This window comes from Rhea americana, unplaced genomic scaffold (assembly GCF_003343005.1).
Source record: "Rhea americana isolate MKP2758 unplaced genomic scaffold, rheAme1 scaffold_191, whole genome shotgun sequence".
NCBI classification, from domain to species: Eukaryota; Metazoa; Chordata; class Aves; order Rheiformes; family Rheidae; genus Rhea; species Rhea americana.
In genome coordinates this window covers 1,251,411-1,276,042 of record NW_028186050.1, presented here as the reverse complement: position 1 = coordinate 1,276,042, position 24,632 = coordinate 1,251,411, and the positions used below count along the sequence as shown (strand labels likewise).

Below are 24,632 nucleotides of genomic sequence, written 5' to 3'. Positions count from 1 at the left end.
AACTGGAGCTTTTCCTACCGGAAGATGGCTTCATCTTTTGCAGTGTGTGGAGGAAGGCAAAGTCTCACGTGGCAACTCCTGGTTTATCGGGGATGCTGAAGAATCCCCTTACTAGGGATTTTCAAGAGCAAGTTCAGTCTCAACAACCATCCACTGAAGAAAATGTAGATAAATTTCAACCTAACTCAGAGCAGGATGGAGGACCACGCGTCCTCTTCCAGATCTTCTTCATTATGAGGCAGAGGAGGTTTTTTATGACAAGAGCTTTCATGTTCWGTGCAGACATTCACTTTCATGAAAAGTGTGGGAGATTAATAGCTTAGAAACAGTTTTCCTTGAAACTGGTCATCCAGTTCAAACATTACTGGGAACTAGGAACAGATAGATGGCGTGATTGTAGAGCCCTTGGTGGTTTTTTTTTTTTAGAAAGTCAAATACTGAGGGAGTCATTGTAAGTTTGATTTAAATGGGGATAAAAACTCGCCAATCTCATGATGACAACTGTGTCATGCGTCCTGGTGGGTTACATCTGCAAATGGCATGGGAGAAGGGAGTCTGAAATGTTCTTGGCCTTTCCTGGTAATTCTAAGTGAAATCCTCTGACGAGGGTTTTCACAAACTTCAATTTGTGCTCCAGTTTATCATGAAGCCAGCCCAGCCTGGGGCTCCTTCTCCCAGATGTTCTCTCTTCCCAGAAGTGAAACCTGTCTCTAGTTCTTCTTCCCACCTCTGCACATGTGTTCACTCCTGTGCCTCCAAAAGCCTTTTCGAAATAAGTGATGGGAACACTGACCTAGAGAGCAGAGCAGCAACAGCCACCTTCTTCRTGAGGCCTGAGAAGGTGTGCAAGTGATGCCACTGATGCATGCAGATATGGAAGAAAGAGCCAGGAAGGAGGAATGAAGTTGAAAGACTTTTAAATTCATAAAAACAAGCTGTTTGTGAATTCTGCATTTGACAGGAAAGATCARATCCCAAGGTCTGTAGAGAAAGTATCTCTCTGACAACTCAGTTGTCCTTAGGAGGCCATACTGCTTGGTTATGCAGTGGGAAACAAGAACTCTGATTCCTGCACAGACTTGATCACTGATCCCTTCTTTGATTCTTGGCTTCTCTATGGCTCCACTGCACTGTGTAAGCTGAAAACAATGCAACCAAATGGACCAACGTCAAATGAGAGAACCTTAAATCTGGAAGAAACCTTGAGCGATAACTGTGATCTGGCAGTCRTCATTCTTTTTTAATCAAAGGACTGCCTTGGCTTTTTTTAAAAAACATGTTCCATTCCACAATGGCACCACACTGGTTTAAATTTAAAAGAAAAAAATGTATTTTATTCTTTAAATTGGAGAAAGGCCCATGTTGAACAAAGATTTTCAGAAACTTTAGAGCCAGATCTGCATGTACTTTAGAAATGGTACAAGTCCCTTTGCTCATTTTCATGTATGCTTGTAAACATTTTCTTTACTAGCTAGTCTAACTTCATTGAAATGTGATGCAGGAACCAGAAGCGCCATGCACCCTGCGTAGTGCTCTGACTGGGGAGACTGCACTCCCGCGGGGTGCTTGGAGCTCTCCCAGCAGCCTTGCCATCTCCGTTCTGGTTCCAAACATTACTTCCCTTATTAATGACCTGAAATATCATGATGTTAACTTCATTTTTATTTTCTCAGCTTATCTGGAAGATCACACAAAGTTCCTCAATACAGCCAAACCTACAGTGCAAATAGCAAACAGGGATTACTGTTCTCTRCTTCAAAGCAGACTGTTATTGGCAGAAACGGTCAGAAAGAAGCCCTGTAAGTGAGGGATATCATTGCAGAAGAAAATACCAATCAAAGATCACACCTTTTGATAAGTAGCTCCTGTGTGCCTGGGCAGATGATTGCACAGGTCTACCTTTCTTTGGCTCAGTGTGTTGAAATGTGCAGGGTATCACAGTACCATAGCTGCTCCGCAGGCAGCAGCATGCTAATATGGTTTTGTAATGATGATGCTATGTGGTCATCTTCTCCACATTCACGGATTCATATCCTGTGTGTCCAGGAAGCCCTGAGCATTTTATTAGAATGAATGTACACTGACCACTCAGAAACCGTCTATTCACCAGTGCACGTGTTACTGTGATTTCAGTCTGCTTACGAGAATTAAGAAAGGAGGGTAAAGAGGTAAATGGACAGTATCTGTAGTACATAGGCAGCTTGTGCCACCCTCAGTTTCGTAAAAGATCTGTCATGCAAGAGATACCCCAGCTTGCTTTCTGAATAGGGAAAGACTGACCTCTCCTGTGGAAAAAAAGAGTTCTGTGAGTATTAGTTTGTCAAATAGGCAAGTAGTTAATCAAATGATCAAACACTTGGTAATGTTCACGACGCCAGTCTATATTTTAGTCTCACTAAAATTTTCAGTTGTTAGTCTGGAAATGACCAAGAGAAGACTGAAAAAAAAAGTTATATAGTTTCTGAACTATAAATCATAAAATAAACCCAAGTTGTAATTTGATTTGCTTCCTGAGCTTCCCTGATGTCCCTCTCTTTTTTCAGAGCTGAAAGAGCCATACTTATTCTAAAATGTGACTCCTAAGTGTGTGCAATTTATGATGCAAAAGGAGTGGACTCTCCATTGCTGTTTACACTATACATGTGATAAAATCCTCCATCTCTGGAAATAAATAGAAAAAAAGAATCCTTGTGCTTTCAGCTTTGCAGGATTAATTCTTATTGACTAGTAGGATACTGCACTGTCTGAAATAACTGCAGTGATTTAAGTCTATTACAGCAAAAGGAGAGGACAAGTTTTAAGTGGCAGGTGAAATTCCTCTAATTCAGAAAATGACATTTTATCAAGGAGCGATAGAACCTAGAGAAGTTCTTGAAATAATGTCACATATATAAATGTAATGCTGTGTTTGCACGTTTCTCCCATGTAGAGCAACAGCAGTGGAAGGCACATCTTCGCTTTGGAATCACCCTGTCTTTGCTTTACCTGGGCTCATCACCATGTAAACATAGGATCCAAAACACCGAAGAAGGTAAGGAGATGTGAATCGTCTCCCACTTCTACATTGTACATGAAAGTGGAATTGGGGTAAGTTTCCTTCCCCAAAAGCCAGTGGCAGGATGGAAGGGCAAACTGAACAGAGAAATCCTGAGTTTATGAGCAGCTCAGTGGTCCTTGCACCTCCATGCCAAAATTCTGAACCTTATTGGGTTACACACGAAAAAAAAAACATTTTTGATGTATTTTTATGCTGACTATTTTTTTCTACTTGAAATGTACACTTGATCCCACCCTCCTAATTGTATATGGCAAAGAGGGGAGAGGAGAAAGCAATAATGTTTTGTCCATACAGACCAGCAACCAATCCCTTCTTGAAAGCTCTAATTAAAGGTGAAGTAGCGTGAGTGCTTCTTAAATCCACTGCCCTAGTTTAAAAAAACATTTACACAAAGATTCATGGTTATAATTTATCTGGAAAAAATATTAAAAGCCTAAACACATGAACTGTGCGTGTAAGCAAAGCCTCCCTTTGTGCGCTCTCAAAGGGTTTATCCCCCGAAACACATGCGCGCATGCACCCCCCGCGCTGCCGTAAGAGATCCATTTTATAGATTCAAGGACAGCTCTCTCCAAGGGAAGAAGAGACGTTGCCAAGATACCAGATGCGGTTCCATTCAAGACCACTCATAGGAGCAATTCAAGATGAAATCAAATTAGATGTGTTGGTTATACATAGCGCAGCCTGCTCGGGATACTAAATGACAGAGTTTGCCAATAATTAAGTGAAATCTCAGAGATGATGAGTCCCCAGAGCTCTCTAGGTTATGTCRGTCTAATTCTAAGTGTCATCATTATAGCAGCAGAGCAAAATACTCTGCATAGGCCACAGAGCTGGAATTTTTACTGTGGATATTAGCTTTTCATAGCCAGTGCTACAGGGCAGTACTGGGCTTCATTACACATCTTCTGCTATTACACTTGCTTAACCTTTCCCGGTTATAAAGCTCCTGAAACCTGACTCCCACTTAATAATTGATAGTTAGTACTTACTATCTGTAGCAGTATTCATATTCAAAGCACTTTACAAAGAGCTCATTAAACTCCCTGAACACCCACCCCTGAGGTGTCCAGCATAATTACCCTAATTTTGCAGAAGGGGAAACTGAGGCAGAAAAGTTGTGATTTAGCCTGGRGCTGAAGGACGGTGTTACAGCTCATGGTAATGCTCAGGTGCTTCTGTGTGGGAGAGGTGGCTGCACTTTTGGTGGCAGGAGGCAGATTGCTAGATGTGCTCCGGGGAGGAAGGTGCGGGGAGTTTCACTGGAAGCACTGTGGAGCCAGAGCGCCCTGGTGCTGAGCACCACAGCCGGCGTGAACCCCTCTGCCGGATGCCTGGGCGGGCCCTGCACTGGTGGAGGCTGCAGGCACTTGTTGGTCGGGTGGAAAAAGTGCCATTTCCCAATATGCTCTCCCGTGACTTCAGCTTCAGCCCGATTTTAGTCTGTCCAGATGGACCCTTTTAACGCCGCCGATATCTATGCCTAACTTTCCATCCTTACAGCTGGGGATGAGCAGACGTGCTTCGGGAGCACAGTGGACCCACTTTGCACAAGGATTCAGAGCACAGCGCAGGTTTGGGCTCAGTTTTTCCAAAACGTGCTCCCAGGGAGGCACAGCCCTGTCGAGGCAAGACTGAGCCCTGATGAAATCAGGTTATTAGAARTTTTAGTGCTTTAGTGGTGACTGTTTTGCTAGTGTTCCTTGCTCCCCTCCTGGTTGTCTGAAATCTACAGTCACGTTCAGAGGGGTAATGACTGTTTCCAGCTTTGCAAGCATTCACTTCAGATTGCTTGGAGTTGAAACTAAGTTTGTGATTTGGGGGGATCTCTGACTGAACAGAAATCCCAGATTAAAGCAGATGCCCTTCTTGAAAAACAGGAGCCCATTTAAACAGAAATATCCTCAATATTAAAAATAAAGAAGTTACTGGCATAGCAGGTATACAGAGTCAGTCTGAAGACTTCCAAGAAGGGCTTTCTCAAAATTTGACGGTGAGAGGGAAAAGACTTGATGATTGTGGCACAAGAGTAGCTGTAACCACCAGCAGCATGCAAGAAGGCAAATCTGCGCTTTGTTAGCCGTGGGGTAGAGTACTGAAGGAAGAGGTGCCCCTGCTAGGACCAGACCCTGATTCCACAGTGCGGCAGTACCTCCGTCGGCCCTGTTTGGCCCTGACTGCAGACATTTCTTCGATCTCCCTGCCGAATGACGTGTGCAGCCCTGGCTGCTGGCCCACTGGCCCCGCACTGTTGCTTTGGAAAGTTGGCAGACCTCAGCTTACCATCAGGTCCGCACCATGCGTGTGAGGGATTGGCAATGCGAAGGGACCTGGCTTTATTCGCAGTGCAAAACAGCATCTTTGAGATGACTAGGAGCAAGCTATAAAATTTATAGAAGGTTCTGATAAAGATCTTGGATAGATACATTCATATTGCTAAAAGATTCAAACCTAAGAGGCTTTTAATTAAAGACCGGGGTACTCAGAGCTATCTTACCAAAGAGGTAATAACRTTATTGACTAAATCGCTAACAAAGGCAACTGAAGCAAGGAGTTTAAATGATTTCCAGAGACTGTTCTCCAAGTGAAGGTTAGAGTGAGAGAGCCAGCAGTACAATTAAACCAAATGAGGTCAAGCATGTTGGGCCTTAAGGCCTCTGCCTGCTCCTCAGATTTCTTTTGTTCTTATAATTCAATTATAAAGACCCCCCCTCAAGAACCATTTAACTGTCTCGTAAAGCAGTTTGTAAACTTTTTTATTTTTCTGTAAATTGTCTCCTAAAAAGTGGCTTTCAGCATTTCAGGCAGTGTGGAGTGTACACAGGCTTCATAGGGCCTTTTGTTCTCCTTTGTGCGCYGCATGTGCACGGGCGTTCACGCGCTGGCCAGTGATCTCCCACCGCATCCTCAGCCCGTGCAAGACGTAGGTGGCTGGAAGTGGCAGCTGGTAAAAGCTGTGATGGAGAACTGGAACTGTAACAGTTCGTTCTCTTGCTGTCTCTCGCTCCCTCCACTTCCCACCGCACCATGTTTTCTTTATGCTGCTTCTACATGAGGCAGAAAGAGGGGAAACCTTTTTTTTTTTTGTACCTAATTTCCTGCCCATTGGGTCACGCATCCCAACCCTCAACATCATAAACGAGCAGGAAAGTCTGCTGGCCAGCAGATGCCTATGTAGATCAATTCACATGTAATTAAACACTTTTAAGATACAGTGCCAGAAATATATTTGTAAAACAGAATTAAGTGGCTGTTTGGTAGCTTCCAAAGGCAAAACTTTGCAGACTGCAGTCCTGCTGTTCACAGTGTCCACTGAACATAAGGGAAGCTCTCATCCTTTGGAGAGCTTGGAGGACCTGTTCTCATGATGCAATTTTTTCCTGTGTAAAGAGGCCAAAACAATTTATTTTCCCYTTTCAAGAAAGAGAGCATCTGAATATCTTGAAACCAGTCCTAGTTCACAATGGCATTTAAGTGCTTACAGAAGAAGGTAGCTATCCAGAAAGGATTAAAAAAACTTCTAAGCAGTTTAAGCATAAAATTCCTGTTCAAATCRGGATTTAGAGATTTAAATAACACAAGGATCTTGGATTTCTGTCTGCATCTTGCCTTGACATCTTTGTAAATCAGGCCCAAGGTAGCAGTCTTCAACTGAGCACAAAGTGAGTGTGTAAACCTCCTACCTAAAAGTGTTCACCTTTGGAACTGAAGGCTCACGAGTGGGAGAATAATTTCTGCCACGTGATGTCCCCAGGAACAGATCTCTACTTGGAAATGAATCTAATGCTAAAGGGGACTGCGCTGTGGCAGGAAGGGAGATTTTTATTCCTTCTTTCTATTATAAGGGAAGCTCCCCTCCTTTGGAGAGCTTGGAGGACCTGGTCCCATCATGCAATTTTTTCCTGGGTAAAGAGGCCAAAACCTGTTAAGAAGGAGCATCTGAAGATCTTGAAATTAACCATTACCACGAAGACAACTTGGCCGAGACCCTGGAAGCAGCACTGGCAGCTCCTGCTGAGCACGAGGACGTTGCTGTGTCCAGGGGAGCGCCCGGGCTGCGATCTCGTCCCAGGCCGGCGCTCGGAGGCACCGGCCAGCTGAACCGGCTGCAACGTGCCAGTCTCCGCTCCGAGGTCCTCGCTGCTTCGCCCCACCTCTGTTCCCCATCCTGCACACGAGCGGGTTTAAYGGGGTGGCTCCGAGTCTCCTGGAAGGGAGGAATACTTACCTGTTTTTAGCACTGCTGAACTGCAAGGAAGAGCCAAGCGAGCAGCAACGCTGGAGCGGCTGGGGGTGTAAGAGAGGAACTCAGAACTCGCTGAGCGACTGATCCCTCTTACAAGGTTAAGCTCCTCTTTCTCAGTTTGTTAAAATCTTGCGCCTCCTTCCCCAAAGGAGAGAAATGTCAATACAGGAAAGAAAAAAGATAAGTTAATGCAACATTCAGGTTGCAGAGCTAGAGATTTCGGAAATGCTGAGGTAAGACGCCCTTGTCGGTGCTAACTCAGCCGCACTGCACACAGGCAGTAGAGCGGGCTTGTTTCACTGGTCGCATGCATAGATTAATGTAATTACCTTTATTAAAATATATCCCAAGTATACAGCATGGGCAGTGTGGCTATTTATTTTGCTCTTATAATGCTTTTTATTGCCTTTTAGACATATTGCCTCCCCGATCTGTTAATTGATTGGCATTTCATTTCTATGTTATTTTAGAGAACTAATATCGTCATCTCCTGCCATCATATTGCTTGCTGCTAACTGTCGAGTTGTGTGTGTGGTGGACAGGGTGGCATATCTAAGCACTCATGAAGCACCATGCCCAGGACTGCTGTCCTCTCCCATCGTGGGACCTACAGATTCACTTGTACGCATCTAAACTACCTGCAAGCCCAGCTGCACTTGCTAGATGGCAAAGAAGATTTCAGCTGAGAAACTGCTTTTATTACTGTAAAAAAATTAATGCAAAATGTCAAATATTTCACACCCAAGCCGATACTGGCAAAAAGCCAGAAGTATTCTGGTTTCGCTTGGGGTGTGAATATATTTGATCATGTGTAATTCAAAAGCTTTTATTTCAAAGGAAAGAGACAGTGTGTTGCAATAGATTTTGTAGTGATAAATATCAACTGTGCCACTTCACTCCCAAAAGGGGTTTCCCACAGTTCTATAGTAATATACAGTTCAAAAGGCCATACTGAGATTTATAGAGCTGTATATTCCAGAAATGGCATACGAGTCACTTTGCTCAGCTAAAGTGGATTTGACTTGCAGCCTTCACTGTTCTGCCTGCCTGGAAAAGCAGCCACCGGTCCCAGCGTTCCAGCAGGCCCRAGTGATTAGTGAACACGTGGCAGCTGGGTCGTTCAAATCTGTACAAGCAGGTAATCTAGCAAGTCCTGAGTCGTATGACTAGCTATTCTAGAAGCTTTCAAAAGAATTTGGCCRTGAGATTTAGTCAGGTTGGAGTGAAAGGATAGAAATTCATTTAAATCGGGGGCATCAGAGGAGCTGATAACAGCAGTGAATTTGGCCCTCTCCAAGCATTTATTATTGTTATTATAAACTGTTCTTACGTTGTCCAAAGAACACGTGTTTCCTCTTTCTGCATTTGAAGCCTCACTYGAGTGCTAACCCGCTTGTGTAGCAATAGCTTTTACTTGTGAATTTCCATTAAATGCCCCAAAATACTTTCTCTGAAGATAGTGAGAAGATTTCCGCTAAATTTATTAGGGACATGGTTGGATCCATACTGAAGGAAACTCGCACAGAAAGACTCATTCAGTAATAGCTTTAACAAGTGTGTTTGTGTTTGAAGCATCTGGATGAAGCACCATCTGTAAGCCATGTCCCAAAGTCATTTCCCGGTTCACATTCATTCAGAGATCAATGGGAGCTTTGACTGCGTAAGAACTGAGTAGGCTGTTGGAGTTGGCCTTATGTTGCATTGTTCTGACCTAATACAGCTGCAGTCTCTTTGAAAATGTGAACCTCTCTTAGGGGGAAAAAAAAAGGTGTCACACCTTAAAAAAAGCACATGGACATTTAAAAATATTTCATTAAAATCCATAATAACCTGAAAGTCATTCATGTTATTTTAAGTCTTCAGGTAATCATGTTTTCTCCTATCAGAAACCACTACTTACAATGTTGTTTCTTACAGAGTTCTGCCAAAATGGAGACAATTTCAAAGAAAAACAACTTTATAAACCTGCTTGCATTCTCTGCTTCATATAAAGAATGTATATAGATCCATTAGGGTTCTAGCATTTAAAGGTTTACCCTTACAGAAAAATGCAGTATCTGTCTCCATCATTTACAGATTTCCCATGCAATTTTTACTATGTGCCCTGGAGGACCTTAAGGGACAGGAATTTGGGAGCCGTGTGGAAATACCAGATTTCTTAAATGGACTGGAATTACTGGTGGTGAGTTTCAATAGCAAATGTGCAAATTTTCAAGCACCTGTGAACAGAAGTATGCACCTAGATTTTCAGTCTGTAGGTGTTCAGACATTGGAATAGCATGGAGAAGAGCAGTGAAAGTTTTGTTATTGAATGGCATCCCAAGAATTTCATACATGAAAGACAAGACCTAAAAGAGGACTGCATAATAGCTGACCCATGAGCTTATGTGGCCTGCCGAGAACTTTGTTAGAGCAACCACAATGCTCTAGTAAACACATGTTTTTGGGCGCCTGCTTACACATAGCGTGGCACACCGCTGGAATGACATGGAGCCTGCACACGGTTAGGACACATGGAGATTTGCTACCTCTCAGCCATTCAAATAACTTTAAAATCAAGAAAGATTTTTCCTCCTGACAACCTGCAGCAGTACTTCAGTTCTCCAGGAGATAAATGCGCAGGCACCTAGTGGACAGGCAGCTGGATGGCGCAAAGGGTTGCAATCTATCGCAGACCGAACATGTCTACAAAAAGGCAGACRTGGAAAGAGAGGGTAAGTGCTCTGCTCAGTTCAGCACTTGTGAGACTTCAGCTAGATTGCTGTACCTCGTCCGGGAGTCYGCAGTTTGAAAAGAGCAAAACTGGGGAAGGAGAGCAAGGGAGGGAAGTAAAGTGATAAGAGGTTTAGAAAACGTGACCTGGSAGAACAGGCTAAAAGAACTATCTTTGTCAGGTTTAGAAAAGAGATGAGGGAAGCTGCAAGTCTCCAAACGTATAAACGGTATTTTTATTTTGTACTTTAAGAAGTCAGCCAATTGTTTTTTAGGTTTGCCGAAGTAGAACAAGAGGTAGTTGGCTTAATTTGCAGCAAGGGATATTAGGTTGAATCGTGGAGCTTTATTTCTGACTAGATGGGTAGTTAAGCACTGGAACAGGCTATTAAGGSAGGATGTGGAATCCCAGAGAGTAAAGTTTTTAGAGTAAATCAAGCAGTCATTTGCCAGTCATTTGCCAGCTAACGGTTATATTTATTCCCTGATTTCTCCCTACTTTTCTAGCAATTTTTGCTAACTACCCCAACAGAGTTGAAACTTGTGATTCCAAGATGGGATGCATAGAAGAAATACAGAGGGATCTGCAGAAATTTTGTTGATTATTTTTTAATAAATAGTTATTTAAATTGTACTATTGGGAAGACTGAAGTTCAAGGACCAAACTCAATCCACKGAAATTACAGGAAAACCTCAGTGAGACAGAGGTTTCAATGCATATTTAAACCATTGATTTTCCTCTCAAGAAAGAGGAAAAAGAGCAAAAACAAACAAACAAACCCCAAATGCCTGCTTAACTCTGAATTTAGACACAATCTTTTCTATGGTTTGTAAAAAATAAACCTGTTCTATTTTTGTGTATAACTTTACCTCCTGAATTTGGTGTGGACATGGCGGCTTATTAACGGGCTTCCTGAAAGTGGCCTCAGCCAGCATGGACTACCCCAAAATAACTAGAAGTGGGTTAATCAAGTAAGCTAGAATGAAACAAATGGCATCAGATACAACAGTTATAAATGCTAATCACAGCTTCAACATTAAAAATACTTGGGAAATTCAGAGTGTCTGGGAATAGATATCATCAACCAAAAATCTTTATTTAAGTATTTTACCTGGAGTAACATCCAATTAATTGTGAGGTTCTTTAAGTTGTTCCACATCCATTACAGATTTCCTGTAAACAGACGCAGGAGAACGGGTCGGTCAGCCTAGCAAGACACAGTTCCAAAGTGTCTGAATTCAAGTAACAAAGATTTTGGGTTAGTTTCTATTTGGCATACAAATATCAAAACTCTCAGTTTATAATGAATAACACAGTTTAACTCATTTTTACTTTTTGACTCCCAGGTTTATTCATTTTTGTTTTATTTTATTATTAAATTAAATTTATTTCCTATTTACATATATTTAGTGCTTGATCCAGAAAAGCTGAGGAACACCTGCACAGAGCAGGATGTGAAGCACTTCATGCARTTTTCACCTTTGTGTATTTTCAGATGTTGCCATCTTCCCACTTAGCTTAAGGTGGCATCCAGTGGAATCCCTGTTTTCTTAGGGGGTTCAAAAAGCTGCTGATGCTCCAGCTTCCTGTTTGCTAACATTATAAATGAAGCCTGTCATGAAAACTCCAATGCAATGAGACAGTTTATGTTCCAAATTGTGCTTAGAAAAAGACATTTTAAAGAGACACRTGTCACCCTCAAAGCCACAGTGAGCAATGCTTTGCCTGCAGTTGAGAGAAAAATGAGATTATCTTGGAAGAGTGTCAGTGTTAYGCCTTTCCATCTCTAGATGCAGTCACATATCTATTGACTTGGCTGATCTATTCTGGTTATACCCTATTAGAATCATAAAGATACCATATTTACAACATATGCATGCTGCTACTTGAAAGTATACACACTGATGTTGGGAATAATATATAAAATGGTTATAGCCTTAAACTGAGCTTATTCTCATTTCTCATTATCATATGTTACAGTAGAAAATACTTTCAAAAACAAGCTATCAGCTTACTTTCACAGTGACTCTGAACATTTGAAGTCAGTAACTGAAATAAAAATAAAATTACCTATAAAACTTACTTTATAAAAGAGGGATGGCATTTATATTCAGAGTATCTTTGATTTCCATAAATATCTTTATTAAAAGCTATTCATACAAATGCCAAACACCTAACATTGCAGAATAAATCATACTGGGCATAGATGAGTTACATGCAAGGATTAGAACAAATTTGCCACTCTTCTAAGCAACCAGGATGAATCCTGGTTTGACTGAACTTGCAAGTAACAGGCCTATGGATTTCAATGAGAGAATAATTTGATCCATGCAATTGCTTCTGTCTCTTTCTTTGATATTACTGTAATTGCTTCTTCTTTAATCCAAAACAGCTGAGATAGAAAGGAAAAGCCACATATGTCTGTATAAGAAAAGGCAATACATAATGTTAAAAAAATGTGTCATCAAAGGTGAAACCATTTAAAATGCAAAACAGATACTAGTGAGGTGACAAATTCAAGCTCTTACTCAGGGTTTTTATGTAAGATCTTTCAAGTATTCATTTGCCAGGAATACTTGTTTAAATTTTTTAATGTATTCAGTTAGTCATATTTGGTTCTCTTTTATGTCCACTTCTCATGAATCACTTGACAGATGGACTTCTACAGGCACATCCCTTTGGGGAAAGTAAATTTTAAGTCATAATAAGAACATAAGACCTGCCATACTGGATCAGAGCAAAGGTCTATCTAGTCCATACCCTGATTCTGGCAGTAGCCAAGAGCAGTATATTAGATTATAACGGTAACGGCTTTGATCTTTCAATGAGTATTAAGTTGGTGACTAAGCAGAAAATGAAAAGAAATCCCAAGAGCAGAGTATTCCAAAACTCGGAAGAAACAGCAAGTGAAGCCATTTCTCCTTATACTTCAAACCGAGCTCTCGTTCCCTGTCTTACACGAACCATGTATCAGGCTGATTAGCTGCCGCAGAGGTGTTACCCTCGCAGGGAGTGCTGAGGTTGCTGAACCATAAACACAGCGTTGTACACCGACAGCATTTATTTCTCCCTTGTTACATCCTCTTGCCTAGCTAGGTAAAACTCCTTCAGGGTCCTATGGTCTGTCGTGTTTCTGTTGTAAAATGGAAATACATAATTAAACTCTAACAAACGAAGGAAACATGGAGGGAAAATAAATGGTTGGAGGGGAGAGGAACGCCGAGCAGGCACCAGGAGGTCAGCCTGGGCSCAGCTTCAGTGCTCGCCGTGGTGAGCAGTCCTACCTGAAGGGATAAATTCGTTTTAGAAATTTGGAGTCATAGTACACATGCAATGTCTAAAAGCTGTTGTGCTCTCATTTGCAGAGTTAGAACTTCACCTTTTCCCAGGGAGATTGTACCTAAGCGTTCTCAAGATTTAACTCATCTTTTTAATTACTGCTTTTTAATTACTGTCTCAATGAAATTTCATCTGTGATAACAACAGTCCTCCTGGAGACCCAGCAGGAATTCTAACAGGTAAATTAAATAATCGAGTAAATTATAAAGTTTAAATCTAGCGATCATTGCAGTGAAACCTACACCTAATGTACATGCTTTTTGTAACTTAAGTCCTTTAGGAAATCTTGGAAAAAAAAGAATTTAGCCTGCCAGAATCTACAAGGATCACTGATAATTTGTTGATCGGCCTTAGGTTCATTAAATACATGCACTTCATTATCTGATTAATTCAGAGGCAGGTTTGCAATCAGTGATGAAATGTTTAAGATTCTTCTGATCTGGCCTCCACAACCTCCTGCAGCTCATTAGAAAAGCTAATCAGATTGAATTTTCCACCATGCTGTTTGTTGTAGCCCTAATGGAAGACAATCACTTTAAAATTACACACTTGGCAGGTAATTTCTAAAAGCCAAAAGCCGTAGAAGCAGTGTTCTCCCTGGAATGTCTCCCTTCTCTTTTCTTTGCTAGGATAAGGTAAGCAATAGTGGTTTCTGATAGAATTTGGGGGGCTAATTTTACAATATAAAATACAATGAAATGCTGCTGAAAATACATTTACGTCTTTACTGTGCTTCTTGTCTTATGACTGCCCTTTCAGAAATGACTAGTAATGTATGAGGAGCTTGGTTTAAAACTCAGAAGTGTTTCCTACTTTATAATTTGTTTATCCAAAAGCATTAAAACCTTTCTTCTTGTGCTCTTATCTTGGGATGAGTAATATCAGTTAAAAAAAAAATGAGGACAACTTTCTGATGTTTGTGTTTCATAGATAAGATGTTATAAACTCTGTGTGGAACTTTCTAGTTCCTGTGAGATCTAGAGGAAAAGTATGATGACGTGTAGTGGAAAAAGAATCAGAAACAAAGATGAACTAAAATACAGGGCATTATTAAGTGTCTAACAACTTAATTTTCTGTGAATTATGAGAACAAGTGGATGCTCATCTACTGTACCCACAGTGCTCCTCCTGAAGGCTAGCTGGATGGGGAACACAGCAGAGGCAATCAACAATGGAGCGAGAAACTCAGTTTTTCCATCTATTTTAGGGGAACAGGTCTTTTCTGTGAACTATGTGTGAAGAACCTTGGACCACGGGGGCAGATCCAAGGTGGTATAGCACCTCACCTGGCGTTCTCTGCTACTTTCACAAGGAACCCATCATTTCTCCCTCTCATGGTCAGAGGTCCATCTGTGGCTTGACTGAATGTGTCTGCTCTCTCAAAGTGTGAGAAGATGGGAACGTGTCCTCTCATGTGGCTGGGCAGGTGCCCATAGGCATGTGAGCTAAAGATGGTTGTCTGATAGCATGTGGCCAGAACTGAGCCCATTATTTAATGGAAGATTCCAGTATTTTGGCTGTGCAGAGGACATGTTTTTTCAAATTGTGGGGAGTAGATTGTGTAAGGAATAATCTCTATTGATTCATCATAAGAAGGTCCCTATCTACACCACCTTCTCTGCCTTGCCAAAAGATGCCCCTTACGCCCTTACTTGCCTGCAATAAAGGGCAAGCACCCATCCACAGAACACCATGAAGAAGTTTGCACACATTCATAATACAGATGAGTATCTTTGTCAGCCAGCATGCTCTAATGTACCAGCCTCAAGGGCTGGATCCTACATTTGGGATCTATCTTCTAGTCACAGGCTGGGCTTGTGCACAGCTAGGTGTATAATACCAACTCTCCTTCCTTCTTCTACATGGATGTGACAGCTTGAGTAGGAAGCATTAGTTGTGCTCAGGTCATGAGAATGAAATGTGCTGTGCAGGAAGGGTCATGGGGTAACAGTAATAGCCAAATATATTGTCTTAGTGTGCATGACACTCCTGACTTTCACTGGTTAGAACAATATTAGGTTTTTGAAACACTGAAAACTTGTAAAACTAGACCTGGCTTAATATGGCAACATTCTACAGGGTCTGCTCTATCAAATGTGTAGAGGTACCCGAACAGAGGAACAATGTAAGCAGTGCTTGGGAAGGGCAACTACTGGTGCCCCTCCAGACTATGTCAGCTTTGCTCTAAAGAGTATTTCTTGAAGGAAATACTTTTGGAGTGAGTGACCCATGCATGATGTGTCTTGTCTCTGTGTTATGGGGTTATTTCATGGACCACCTGTGGACCGCTCTGCGTGAGTGCATCTGGCAGCACTGCTCATCTACTCGTCATAGCACATACCTGTGGGCCTGTGTGCTCAAAGGGCTGAATTTCAGTATTATTATTTCCCTATTATTCCTCAATAGTTCTTCAGACTATGRGTGAGAACAAAATGTATCTTTAATATAAATTTGTGGGTTTATGGATTTACTTAAATGCGGCCATTAGACATGAAAATAATCATCAGTCATCTAATGCCAGCTCCTTGTGAATGTGCAGTTGTTTTTGTAGTATTTTTCATTCTTCTGACTAGTCTGGCTTTGATCTTGAGAAATTTCCATTATTTGAAATAAAAAGAGCACCTTCTGAGGTGTCAGACTTGCCATTTTCAATAACACATTATACAACTATATTCCCAAATTATCTTCTCAACACTCTAACACATCCATCCTTTGCTGGATGATATAATCATTGTCCTTCATCCATCTAATCTTTCGGTGAATTTGCAGCTTGTGTGGATGATGGTATCTCAGGCAACGGTATTTTTAGTGGTAATCATGATGCTTTACTTGATGCCACAGGAAAACCCAGTGCTACGCGTACTACTACTGTATTTTCCTGTCTTACCTGGCTCAGCACTAGCCTGTGTGMTCTCCAGTCTGGTGACCCAGGATGTGCCCTACACAATGGCAAACAGCCCAATTCACAGCTAATACTCCACAAAATAGTAGGATAGTGAGCCAGACACTAGTTTCTACAAATGGTGTTGGGTCCACAGGCTTGATGGCTGATCCACGCTTTTAGCAATGGTACAATGCGCTCCTTCCCAGCAGGTGCTGCCAAAGATGCGTTACCATGCTGTGCTCCTACCACGGCTGTGGCTTCCCCGCAAAGGCCACCGAAGCCACCTCTCAAGCTGGCACTGCACTGCCCCATCTTCGCCCCTGACTTCACCAAGCCCGATCCTCAGGGCCTTCACTTGCTCCAGACCGCTAGATGACTCCTTTGTCTGTTATTGATTCTATACCTGAAGCTATAGAATCAGATAAAGTGACTTTTGTGTCCCCTCAATCCTTTCTAAACTGCTTGAGCTCATACTATCTACCTTCCTTAGTAAAACATATTGTTATAAAAGATGTCTTTACACTTTTTTCCCTAATTAGGGGAGTGAGATTTAAACTTCTTCCAGTGCCAGTGAAACATACTTCATAGTAGGAGGAGAATGAGATTTAAATAAATAAATAAGGATTAGAACAACTTCTCTACAGTTTGTTTACTGTAAAGTGCTTTTTAACTTTTGCCTTTATGTGTCTTGACTCCTATAACCTCTTCCCTCTCATCATGCCCAAGTTTAGATGCTTTTTGTAACACTCCAATGGGATAACAAAAATGGTTTTAAGTGCAACTACATTTCTGTAATGAAGTAATCCTAAACTAACTTGTATCAGAGGACCAAAAGCTAGAAAGTCAAGCTTGGCTCAAAACTCAGATTTGTTTTTTAAACAAGCTTATTCAAACTGAAGACGCATATTAAGATGTGTAAAAACTACATGAAGAAAGAAAAACACATCACTTCCATTTAAAAACTACTGCAATGGAGAGAAATGCAGAACACATGGATGAAACATGAGTGTTTTGATTAGAGTTCTTCTTAACATACACTGAAGGCAGTACTAAAACTATTTTGGACAGAAGTGGTATTTAATTTAAAAACACCCTTCAGGGAATGCTGCCACTGGTTTCCTGGGCTCTGCTGCCATCTAATGGTATTATCTATAGTTCTGTAAGTCGCTCATTTCAAACAGCCAGCTTTCTACATTGGTAAGACTAACAGCAAGGGTTTGTTTGTTCSTTTGTTTGTTTTTGTATTCTAGAAGTCTAGAAAATATATGTTAGAATGTTAAAATTGGTTAGAAAAGTCAATGAYAGAGAGAAATAGTTTTTCTTACTACCACAGGATGGATCAAAATGCAAGATTTTTTGAGCAAAGCGCTATAGACTAAAACCTCTAGCAATAACTAAGAGAAGCAGTTACATTGATAGCAAGCTTAAATTTTCAGTACTCTGCATCTCCCTTGAAAACTAGCTATAGCTTACAAATTGGAAAGATTTAGAAAATATATATTTTAAATTATTGATGGGTCTTTACGAAAGAATAAAAGTCAGAACAGATCCTTGGATTGTGTTAATTTATACAATGTAATCTGCCCACAGATGTCCAAGTATCTATGGAAGATACAAATTTGGTACTCCGAAACACTGTGGATAACTCATGCTAGATCTATCACCTTAAATGTACAAAATCCTTACTCAGAGATAAATTAATCACTCGGTCACAGAACTAAATGGAAAGTAACAGCAAAACAATCTTAATTGAGATTTTTACATGTTTAAAAGTACCATTCAGTGAAGGACAAAGCCAAATATTGAAAAAATATAAGGAACTGCTTTATTGTAATAAAGGCTTACTTAAAAACAAGCTATCTCCAACATGAGGTTTTCAAAAAACAAAAACTGAACAAAATTTGTACCATAAGAAAAAGTGAAATAGCAAAATTAACAATGCTATAAAAAGAGAGTAAACCTTCCATTAGTCTAAACAAATAATTATCTTAAAGARTATTCTTTATAAATAAATATTTCAATATTCACTACTTTAAAACTACTCTACATACAACTGAAACTCCAAGTCACTCCTCACAGTACTTATAGTCGGAGCCAATCATACAGTAGAAATAAGGCAAGTATTTAAGTATRAAAAAAAAATCTAAAAGCTAACAAGTAAAATTAGTTTATTTCAGGGAAACAACCCCATACAGGGGGGGAGACATTTTAATCTGCTCCAGAAGACAAAAACAATGCAAAGTGCACAAAAGGTAATGCTGTTTCTAGGTGTAACTCAGCGTAGGTGAACTTCCACACAGAGATGGAATTGCTGCAAAACTGGATAGCTTGGTGCTAACCAAACAATATTGTTTCTTTAAAATTTGTGCAAAGCATACCGGTATCTGAGGACATGTAGCACTTGCATTGGGCAATATTATCCGGCTCGTGTCTTAGCACAAGAATGTTTTTAGTATTGACTCCTCTGTGAAGCATCAACGCATGCCTATTTTTGGTACAAATGCCTGTGTTTAATACATCTTGAGACAGAAAACAACTGGTACATTAACGCTACTCTTTGGATGTCAATGAAAAACTACTTGGTTCAACTAGAACAGAATATTGGGTTTGTTTGGTTGTTTTTTTCTTCTTTTTGGGGGGGGTGGTTTTGCATGTACAGAGCTAGAGATACTATACCTATCTAACACGGGGAAGAGACATTTGTGTGTTAATATAATCAAAGTAAAATCAAAGAAAGAGGAAATGTGTTGCTTTTTTTTCTTAAAGTTTCTTCTAGATAAAATGAAAGTCASTGGGAACAACTGTGTGGGTTCCTTTTCCTGTTGGTTGAAGGAGTGTCTTCCATAATACTAAAATCTCAGGTAAACAGAATCTGTATAGAAAATATGCCACAAGGCTAGGTACTGCTATGAAAGGGCTCTATAATAACCTATTAAAGTACCTCTGCAGCTGCTCTCYTACTGCAGTGCTCCGCTTCAGTCTGCACAGAACTGCTCTCTTTTTCTGAACAAAACTTGGAATCAAAGAGATCTAAAAGGGGCAACTGAACTGTTACGTTTTAGCTGAAGACCTGCTGAAAAATACTAAAAGCTCATGTCAGTTGCTTAAAAAAAATCTATTTGGTAGAGGCAGCTACATTCTACCATGGCAAAGTTTCTGCCACATATATTTAAAAGCATACAGATTGCATTTTTGTGCATTTTCATGTATGCCTGTCATACTAGTTTTTAGTGRTGCTCACATTTTTCATCTCTATCTAAAATTGTGCCTTTGCTTTGCTCATAAGCTGAATTCTTCTTTTTTTTACAATTGTCTTTTAAACATTTCTGTTTTCTACTTTTTCTCCCATGGGAAAGCTTTTAGGAAATCGAAAGGGATGAGGCCTCCCTGCCSATCTAACTCCCTATAGTAAAATTAATCATCATCCACAGACCCAAATGCTGGACGAGTTGCATGCAAGTTTACTTTCCACATCTATGCTTAGTGAGGTCTCCCCTGCAGGACAGAGACAGTGACCATTGCTTTGGAAGTAGCTGTTCAACCTTGCTCTCATTCCAGCTGTGTTTTGTGTGAGATGAACTATTCTCTCTTTTCTGTTCTGCTAAGTTCATTCTCTTTTCTTAAGTAATGGAATGTTGTCTTAGCAGTTGTTTCATTTTGTTATTTTTCCACCTGTGCCTCACATACTACATTATAGGAAATATACTTTGCTTTCCCTGCATATTCACCTCCACAAATATCATGAGTATCTTTGTCAGCAGTCRCCTTTATAATCTGCCTTTCTTTAAATGGCAGTTTATCTTCAGCTGCATCAAAATCAGGGGACATAGATACAGGATCATAGTGGAAAAAGTGCCAGAAATACCCTAACAGAACTATCATTATTAATCTCCTCTGACACTGGGCTGGAAAACAAATATGCCAACGCTTGGTTTATGCTCTAAGTTATGCTCATTTTTCTGCTCCAAGCCTACTTAGAAGGAAAAGCTGGAGATTCCTACAGGCTAGGACTATTATGATCTGCAGTCTCTATGCTATTTAGTTCCTGAACACCTAAATCCAAGCCCTCTTCTTCTTCCAAGATATCTGAAAGACCGTAACTATGGCTGTGATAATCAGGATAATTCAACTTCCAGTTTCCCATTCTTGATGTCTGGCCGCCTTCTTTTTCCCCTTTAGATTGCCCCACACTGGAGATTTCTTCAGGTAACTCCCGTATTTGTTTCTTATCAGTAGAATCACATAGGATTTCCTGGACAGAGAACTGGTTTGTTCCAGTGTCTCTAGGACTAAATTTCTCCAGTTCAAGCTGACTAAAATATAGATGTACAGAGCTCAAACAAGCTCCATTGTCTTCCTTAGCATCTCTTTGAGCAGTGAACAGTTCTGCTGAATTTTCATCAGAATCAACATAATGGACCATTCTAGACTTGTTGATGTTGCTTTTGACTGGCAGATTTTCAAGTAAATTGCTTTTAAGGACACAGTGTTTTTCTGTTTTATTTCTCTGAACATCCTCAATATCTTCTGATATCCTAAAACCTAATAATTCTTCATGCCATGTAGCAGGAAAGCTAAGTCTTGATGACTGTGCATGGACTGCTGCCTGCTGGCAAGTTTGTAAGCGTTCATTATCTTCATTTTCTGCAGTGCATGACTTCAGCGGCAATGTGCTAAGTTCATGCATCGTGATAGAGTTGTGAGAAAACTGATTTGGGGAAACATTAGCTGGGGGCGAAGTAACAGAGCTGCAGCAGTTATCACTGAAATGAACAGTCAATCTGGCATCTTGACGTGCTTTACCTCTCTGTGAGGAAGAGGAGAAAGATGTGCTGTGGGTTGAAGTCTGAGAGTCTGGGAATTCCTCATATGGCTTTCCAGGTGTCAGTCTTACAGATGTAGACTTAGGCAGACAGGAGCAGCTGGGAGCACTCAACAAGGCTGGAGGAATCAGAGCTGGCACTGAATCAACAGATTCTCCGTATGGAGACAACGTTCTCACAGAAACCTTCTGAGATGCTTGGAATACTTCTAAATGGGATAGATCTACCAGGGCACTCCCAGCTGTTGGAGATGCAACTTCTTTCACTCTTTGTCCACTGATGTACACAGCGTAACCAGTAACTTGTACTCCATTGGAAGATCCTTCAGCATCGATTGTCACTGGTAGCCAACTGATAAGTAAAATATTTACTGATGGTCCGGGTTCCACTTGCACATCAAGTGGAGCATGAGGTACTCCTGCAGATGGAGTAACAAATCTAACTGTTGCCGAATTTTGCCCTGACTTCTGGGGAACATGCCACTTCATATCCTTAGGGCGTGCTTCAACTTTTGCTTCATACTGAGTGCTGGGTTGCAAGCTTTGGAAAGTATACCAGTAGACACCTGGCTTTGCTATATCACAGTCCCTTTCATTAAGGTACACAGCATGCAAATAATTGCTACTGCTTGGCATCCAAGTCACCTCTGCTGAAGTAGGAGTGATGCTCCTAAGTTTCAAACATTCTGGAGCTATACGGAAGTCTCTCCCTACGAGGATAGTACATTGCATCTTGTCTGAATTTCCTTTCTCTGTCACACTTTGAACCGAAATTCGGTAGGTCTTATTTTTTAGGTCCAGGTCTTCAATCACTGCTTGAGTCTCAGAGCTAAATTTCACATTCTGGCTACAGAAACCACATTCAGTATCTACAGAAATGTTATAGTTCTGTACCTCCTCCCACACACCTAGTATTAGTGGAGGCTCCCAGCCAATAATAATACTTCTTGCAAATTGCTTAATTAGAGTAAGATTTCTTGGATAAGGTATGGCTGCATGATTAAGGGGAATCTCTGTATCTCCTGGCCTATCGGACAACCCACTGACACAGGTTCCTTCTTTGAGACCATTTTTTTCTCCATTGTGAACGCTTCTGCTGCAAAAACTCACTTCGTGATCTGCATCCTGTAAGAAGTCATTTGGGTCTGGAGGCACAGTCATCATCAGGTCATCATCTGAAACTTCCTCTATCAAATTAGAGGGGACTAAACCTCTCCTGCCATCCATCAGTTCTCCCTCAAAGAAACCATCCTCATCCATGTCTCCAAAGATATAAACATATTCTCCAGCAGTTAGAGGAAGTTCTACTTCAGGGTGCTTATTAGGACCCTCGTAGGGATCATAGCTATATCGAGCTAAGAATACTCTAAGTTTTGCTGGCTGTTGTCTAGAAGACTCTAGAATTAAGGAATGCTTGTTTGTTACTGATTCTTCTGTCTCACTTACAGCATCCTCCTCTGAAATAAGGCAGGATCTARGACTGTCCTGTGTGGAATCAGATTTCAAGGTGCTTGCTGGGGTTGCCAGTGCTTTGGTTGGCTTCTCAAAAGTATCAGAACTATTCTCACTGCAACAAAGATCATGGGCATCCTCTGCATAGGTCTGTGTTGTGGAAAAACATGTAACATGTGGCAGCTGTGAAATGATATGGCCAGATTTTCTTTCTTTTAATTGTTCAAGTTCCTGAGATAACAGATTATATTGTTCAGTTTGATTCTGATACTGATTCTTTAACTCTCTCACCTGGGCTTGAAACTGTTGCATGACTTCTTCATGTGCAACTTTTACTTCTGCCTGTGCCCTCTGTAAATGCTTGACTTCATCTTCTTTCTTCTGTAACGCTAACTTTGTTTCCTCGTGTTCATTCTCCAGCTGTTGCTTGCTTTCTGCTATTTCTCTCATGTCTTTCAGTTTGTGCTTTAGATCTTCCAATTTGGTCTGAAGATGGTTATTTGCTTGGATGGCAGAATTTCGCTCCTCTGTCACTTTTGTTAGTTTCACCTTCAGCTCAGTGTTTTCAGATTGAATTTTTTCTGTCCATTCTGTCTTCCCACCRAGTTGGGAATTTTCTTTAGCAAGTCTGGCGTTTTCATTCATCATCTCTGTAAGCTGCAGTTCTAACTCCTCACATCTCTTCTGCTTCTTTGAAACTTCATGTTCCAGGTTTTTGTGCTGCCTAAGCTTTCTAGCAAGCTCTACTCTCTGCTGTTTGTTGACTTGGTCTGTCTTTAAAGTAGTATTTTCATACTTCTCGGACACAGTTTCTAAAAGTGATTCCATGGACTCTGTATCTTTTGCCAATGTAGTAATTTCTGTTTGTGTCTCCTTTGTCAAAGATGAGCCATCTAAGCTTGAATCCATGCATGTGTGCCTAGTACCAAAGACAGTGGCAACTGGAGAAGAAGCATCTTGAGCACTTTCAGAGGAATTCAGAGACTCTTTTAGCTTCCTCACTGCAATCTGTCTCTGTGAGCATAATGCTCCTTTCTGAGATTTGCTTAGCAAATGACTGAAGTCGCTGAAACTGAGGCAGTATGAGCCTTCTTTGTCTGCAGCCAGTTTGGCCTGAAGTTCCCAAAACTTCTTCTGCAAGACTTCTATCTGCTTATCCTTCACCAGAAGGGTTTTGGCATGTTCTCTCATTTCTTTAGCCCTCTGCTGGGCAACTGATTTCATGCACAGTTCCATACTGGAGCTTTGGATGGGCAGTGGTATTGGAGTATTGATCACCTTGAGATTGGTCTTTTGTAGTTGCCTGGATCTTTCTTCCAGTTGCTTGGTAATGACAGCTAGCTCAGCATTTTTCTGCTTGAGCCTCTTCACTTGCTCCCGTACTTCTGGAAAACTTCTCTTCCTCAGAAGACAGTTCTTGTTTTGGAGGTCATTGCATCTCTTCTCCAGGTCCTTCAGGGCACTCTGAAGGTGGGTGTTCTGCTCTACCAGCTCCCTATACCTGCTATCAAGCAGCCAGTCCTCCTGCTGCCCTACTATCTGAATGCTTCCCTCCCCCACAGCCCCCTGGCTGCCCAGCTTCCCTTCAGGGGGGGAGTCCAGGCAATGCAACACCAAGTCTTCACCCACGGCCTCTGGTAGAAACTCCATGCTGCCCTCTTCCTCCTGGAGGTGAGCATCTTTTAAGCCCTTGCGGGTCATCCACTGCCCCATGGTGGGGCTTTCACCGTGGCTCTCCTCTAGCGCTGACTGGGCTTGACCGAGCTCCTCCTCTGCTGCCGACCGAGGCTTGGTCTGGCTGCTGGCCGCTGCGAGGGCCCGGGGCCCTTCGCCGTCAGGGGTGCAAGATGTGATGAGGCTCTCCCAGGAGCAGGGCCTGGGGGTCCTGCCGCCCCGGAGGGCCCGGGGGGCACGCCAGGCGGCGGCCCTGGCCCCAGGCCCGTGCGGGGAGGCGGGCGGCTCGCCCTCGAACCGCTCCAGGATGTACTTGACGAAGAGGCTCCTCTCCAGCTGCAGCTCGTTCTGGAGGTGGCGGATGCGGGCGGCCTGGTCGCCGTCGGTCTCCCAGCGGAGCTTGCCGAGGACGTCGTGGAGGCGGCCGCGGGCCTCGCCGCCGCC

The 24,632-nt window shown here is 41.7% G+C and overlaps 1 protein-coding gene across 1 annotated transcript in view; it reads right to left on the bottom strand.

Annotated features, from left to right (window-relative positions):
- LOC146597115 (peripheral-type benzodiazepine receptor-associated protein 1-like) overlaps nt 1–24,632 on the bottom strand; it is a 32,919-nt gene that overhangs the window by 5,984 nt on the left and 2,303 nt on the right. Inside the window, exons 2-4 of the mRNA XM_085302758.1 lie at nt 20,294–24,620; nt 19,969–20,145; nt 19,182–19,270 (exon numbers count right to left, since the gene is read on the bottom strand). Of these exons, the coding sequence (XP_085158884.1) occupies nt 19,182–19,270; nt 19,969–20,145; nt 20,294–24,620 (4,593 nt within the window). The remainder of the gene's footprint in view (nt 1–19,181; nt 19,271–19,968; nt 20,146–20,293; nt 24,621–24,632) is intronic.